This window comes from Solanum tuberosum, unplaced genomic scaffold, assembly GCF_000226075.1.
Source record: "Solanum tuberosum cultivar DM 1-3 516 R44 unplaced genomic scaffold, SolTub_3.0 scf00352, whole genome shotgun sequence".
Classification (NCBI taxonomy): Eukaryota; Viridiplantae; Streptophyta; class Magnoliopsida; order Solanales; family Solanaceae; genus Solanum; species Solanum tuberosum.
Genome location: NW_006239287.1, coordinates 619975 through 624851, shown reverse-complemented (window position 1 = coordinate 624851; position 4877 = coordinate 619975). Strand labels below are relative to the sequence as shown.

The window sequence follows — 4877 nt, the reverse complement described above, 5'->3', positions numbered from 1 at the left end:
AGGCGAGCGAGAGAAGGCAGAGAGTAAAGAGAGGCGATTTGTATATGTATATTTATCGAATTGTATATGTATATCTGTCAAATAATTGTATATATGTAACTAATATACATATGTATTTGTATATCTGGCGAGCGAGATTGGGAGAAGGAGGAGAGAGGCGAGCGACATTGGGAGAGGGAGGAGAGAGGCAAGCGAGAGATCAGGGCAGAGAGTGGAGAGAGGCGAACTATATATGTATATCTGTCAAATAATTATATATATATATATTTTATTTATTTTTTATTTTTATTTTTATTTTTAAAAAAAATAAAAACCGCATATTTGAGTCCTAAAAGATATATCCTCCAAATATCCATTCTAGAATCTAATTCACAAAAAGAAAAAATGAAAAAAGAGAGAGATTTCATTCCATAATTTTTCTTAACTTGGATCACTTGAGAAAGTGAGGACTAATCAATCCAGCGATCTCAAGGAATCCAACCCGATCTCTACCTCCGAAAATCTTCTTCAACTTGTCATCACAGATTATGACCTTCTTGTCCTCCGGATCCTGAAGGTTGTGTTGTTTGATGTGAGCCCAAATGAACTTGAGTGCTTGAGTCCGAGGAATCTCCGGAAGTCCGCCGAGGAAGGCCTGCATTTCCGGCGAAACTCGACCTGGCTTCATTATGCCTCTTGGTTCTCTCTTCTTTGGCTCCGTTGTAGCTGGCTTCGCAGAGCCCGCGAATGTCGCCACCCGTAGATTACCGGCAAGCCTAACAGAAGAAGAAGAAGAAGACGACGACTTCAAAAATAAGGCCGTTTGTACAGTCGATAAAGCTGAGAAAAGTCCTAAAGACACCGCCATTTTTTTCTTGTTTACTGAAACTGTGGCTTTTGGGGGTTTGCAGAGAGGAGTGTATATATACATATAACTGATACACATATGTATTTGTACATATGGCGGAGAGAGATTGGGAGAGGGGGGAGAGAGGCGAGCGAGATTGGGAGAGAGGAGAGAGGTGAGAGAGAAAGGTCAGAGAGTGGAGAGAGGCTAATTGTATTTCTATATATGTCATATAATTGTATATATATATATGTGTGTATAATTTGTGTTTGTATATGTATAAAAGAGGTCAAGTGACGTAATTAAAGCTAAAGTCAAGCTGTGAGCCGTAATTAATTCAAACTATAGCTATATTAGCTAATTAACTAATATGTATTTGCTTTTCAGTGTAATTTTCCCAAAATAATAAATATAAAGTGTAAATTACAAAAGAGTGCGACATACGTTATGGTGTAAATTGTAAATTACTTTAAATGAGGTAGCTAGAAGTATGGTCCTCATCAACCATCGCTAACATATTTGTATGTAAATAGACACGTTTCTAGTTTTTAACTTAACAAAAAGAGTCAAGGTTGTTAGTCAAAAGTGAGGAAAATGAATAATTTGACAACTTTTTATGGAAATGGAAATTATTCTTAAAAGAAGAAAAATTCAATTGGACTGGAAATAAATTAGATTATCTATTATAAATAGGTAAAGTTAAACTATATTTATTGGCTTCAGAAGGCCCTTAACCTATTATTGTTATTTTACCTTAAAACTTTAAAGCATATACACAAAAAATGTAAGAGAATTTTAAGCTTTCAGATCACCAATAAGGTATCTAAATATAGTATCTTATTATAAAAAGTTAGACGAGTAATTTTAAAAATAAAACAAATTTACCTGTTATAACATATAAAAATAATTTATTATCTCAAATATCAGATGTCGAGAAATCAATCGGATCGAAAATCGCATCCTAAAGTGACTTTGGAATAGATTTGAGAGCTTCGATCAAAAATAAATTATTATTTTTTTGCACCAATCTATATAAGTTAGACTTGTGATTTTCAAACCAGAAAATGCAATATTATTTATACAATTTAGGCAAACACTAGAAAAATGGAAGAAGCTATGAGGAGAGAGGATTGAGAGAATTAGGCAAATATGTTTCTCACATGGGCTTTTCTGTTTTTTTCCACTTATAAATAGAGCCTCTAAATCTCCCTTGTATATGCAAAAGACATATATACATAGTTTGAGAAAATGGCCACCTCTTCTCTACAATCCCCAATAGCTAAAAGGTTATTTTCTTTCTTTATTTTATATATTTACTTTAATTTGTGCTTCGAAAATGATAATAATAATAATAATCTACATTTTAACTTATTTTTATAGGCTTGAAGGTAAGGTAGCAATTATAACTGGTGGTGCTAGTGGAATAGGAGCAGCCACAGCTAAACTTTTTGTTCAACATGGTGCAAAGGTAACAATTGCAGATATTCAAAATGATCTCGGAAATTCATTAGTATATGAAATTGGCACAGAACACATAATGTTTGTACATTGCAATGTCGCGATTGAATTTGACATTCAAAACGCGGTAGATGCAACAATTGCCAAATTTGGTAAGCTTGACATAATGTTTAGTAATGCTGGTATAGCAGGTAAGCCAATTTCAAGTATCGTTGATGTAGATTACGATGTAATTAAGAATGTGTTTGATGTAAATGTTGTTGGCTCATTTTTATGCGCGAAACATGCTGCTAGAGTGATGATTTCGAATAATACAAAAGGTTCCATTATATTCACAGCAAGTATGGTGACAACAAAATATGGTGATACGCTACACACTTATGCAGCCTCAAAGAATGCTGTTTTGGGGCTATCGAAAAACATTGGAGTCGAATTAGGAAAATACGGAATAAGAGTTAATTGTATTTCTCCTTATGCAATCGGCACACCGCTAGCATTGAAGGCGTTCGGAATAGCTGTGAGAGAAATGGTAGATAAATGGTTTGCTGAAGCAGGAAATTTGAAAGGAGCTTTATTGGAAGAGCAAGATGTAGCAAATGGAGTGTTGTATTTGGCAAGTGATGATTCTAATTATGTGAGTGGTTTGAATCTAATTATTGATGGTGGTTATAGTACTACAAATGTAGCTTTAACTGAGGCCTACAACAAATTGTTCCTATCTAATGCTCAACAATAATTGAACAACAAATAGAAAGGCAAATTGAGATTTGTTTGTCTTCTTCAATAAGTGATGTTTCATTTGGGATTAATTTTGAAAATAATGTTCAAGACATTTTAATGTCAACATAGAGGTTTCACCTACATGTATTGCATGAACTTGTTGTAGAGTTGCTAATGTTGTCTGTAGACAATAAAATTCACGTTGAGAAAACAATAATCTAGAACAGAAAAGTATTGCAACAATTATCTTTATTGATTTCAAAATATGAGTGGTACAATCTCTATGATTCGTTCGTCTTTTCATATAGAATTCAAGGGCTTTTGAGTTTGATATTCTTGAATTTGTCTCTGAACTTTATCTTGGATTCAATGGGCTTTGGAGCTTGTTCTTCAATCTTTGATGAACTTGAACTTTATCTTGAGAAAACAAATAAAACACACACATTGAAAAGAGCAAATGGTGAAGCTAATTGTGATAGATTAGCGAAATTCATCTCTAATTGTTTCGTCACAAATATTTGTGATAGTCATTATTCCATCATAATTTATTTAAGACAAGCAAATATGTGATAATCGAGAATTTGTCACAAATCCGTCAAAAATTAAAATTTTTGGTAATATTGTGATGGATCTTTCGTTATAAATTTAATTATTCTTACAGAGTATCATTTACATTGAAGATGTGGTCACTGAAATGTGTATACTTCTTTTTAGACCTTTATAGGGTGAGATTTTCTGGAGATTTACTTCCATTGAATAACGCCTAAAAGAGTAGAACACACAATTTTATTTTTTTTGCTTTCTTATTTTATCCTTTGTAAATTATTGAAAGAGTTATTTTTATAAATTTATAATGAATTAAGGAGATCACGGTGAAAATTATTTTTTAAAAAAATTATAAAGTGAAAATTATAAAAGAGTGTGACATACGTTATGAAGCAAATTGCAAATTACTGTGAATGAGGTAGCTAGAAGTATGGTCCTTATCTACCATTGCTAACATAAGTGGGAATAACTAAGCACCACACCTCAACATGTGTTCCAATAAGAATCACTACTAATATCCAATATATTTATAAGTGGGCCCCACCACCTTCCACTTAAATACTACAAATTATATATTAAATACTATACTATAAATGACATAAATACTCCATATTATATATTAGAATAATTAACAATTATTTGACACTTTAAATTCTATCAATGCCATATAAATTAAGATAAAAAAGGTAACATATAATATTTATATTTATATTTATAATAATAATAAATATATATAACTTAAATACTCCATATTATATATTATTACAATAATTAACAATTAGACTCTCAAACATAAAAAGTAACATATGCTATTAAAAACTTTAATAAAAAGTACTATAATTTACAATAAATAATAACTTAAAATATCTACAAGACAACAAAAAAAAACACTAATTTTTGTACTGCTTGTGTCACATAAATTAGGATGGGGACGATTTTAAAATTTTAATTTTGGTTATACATTATAAAATAGCCGAAAAATTGAATGATATAATTTTTTTTAAAATAACCGAATGAATCGTCCTATCGATAACCCTAATGTTACTTCTACTCTGTTTATTTTTACTTAAATTTAGAAAGATATGCTTCATTTCTACCCTCAATCTTATCGCTACATTTATTTGCTACAAATGACAAATAAGTTTCTATATTAGCTCACTTATGAGCAAAATATATTATAACAATCTTTACTATTTTTATAACAATACATAAACTATACTCCCTCCGTCCCATATTAGATGGGCACTTCCAACTTTACACGGTGATTAAGAAATCATTAATACATTGGAAGAATTCACCATTTTCTCTTTCTTTATATCAATGCACA

General features: G+C 31.2%; 2 protein-coding genes across 2 annotated transcripts; one reads left to right on the top strand and one right to left on the bottom strand.

The window, feature by feature from the left end:
- Nucleotides 1–312: 312 nt before the first annotated feature.
- LOC102582026 (zinc finger CCCH domain-containing protein 19-like) lies at nt 313–894 on the bottom strand. Its single transcript, XM_006361564.2, has one exon. The coding sequence runs from the start codon at nt 845–847 to the stop codon at nt 431–433; it is 417 nt and encodes a 138-aa protein (XP_006361626.1). The 5' UTR covers nt 848–894; the 3' UTR covers nt 313–430.
- A 1173-nt stretch (nt 895–2067) lies between these two features.
- Nucleotides 2068–3065, top strand: LOC102581694 (secoisolariciresinol dehydrogenase-like). Its single transcript, XM_006361563.2, has 2 exons — nt 2068–2112; nt 2207–3065. The coding sequence occupies exons 1-2, from the start codon at nt 2075–2077 to the stop codon at nt 3018–3020; spliced, it is 852 nt and encodes a 283-aa protein (XP_006361625.1). The 5' UTR covers nt 2068–2074; the 3' UTR covers nt 3021–3065.
- Nucleotides 3066–4877: the final 1812 nt, after the last annotated feature.

What these genes read in the sequence shown, in the direction of transcription:
- LOC102582026 (XM_006361564.2), bottom strand. Translation starts at nt 847, where the DNA reads ATGGCGGTGTCTTTAGGACTTTTCTCAGCTTTATCGACTGTACAAACG.
- LOC102581694 (XM_006361563.2), top strand. Translation starts at nt 2,075, where the DNA reads ATGGCCACCTCTTCTCTACAATCCCCAATAGCTAAAAG. An exon ending in CAATCCCCAATAGCTAAAAG is followed by an intron (nt 2,113 to 2,206) that starts GTTATTTTCTTT and finishes TTATTTTTATAG; the next exon opens with GCTTGAAGGTAAGGTAGCAA.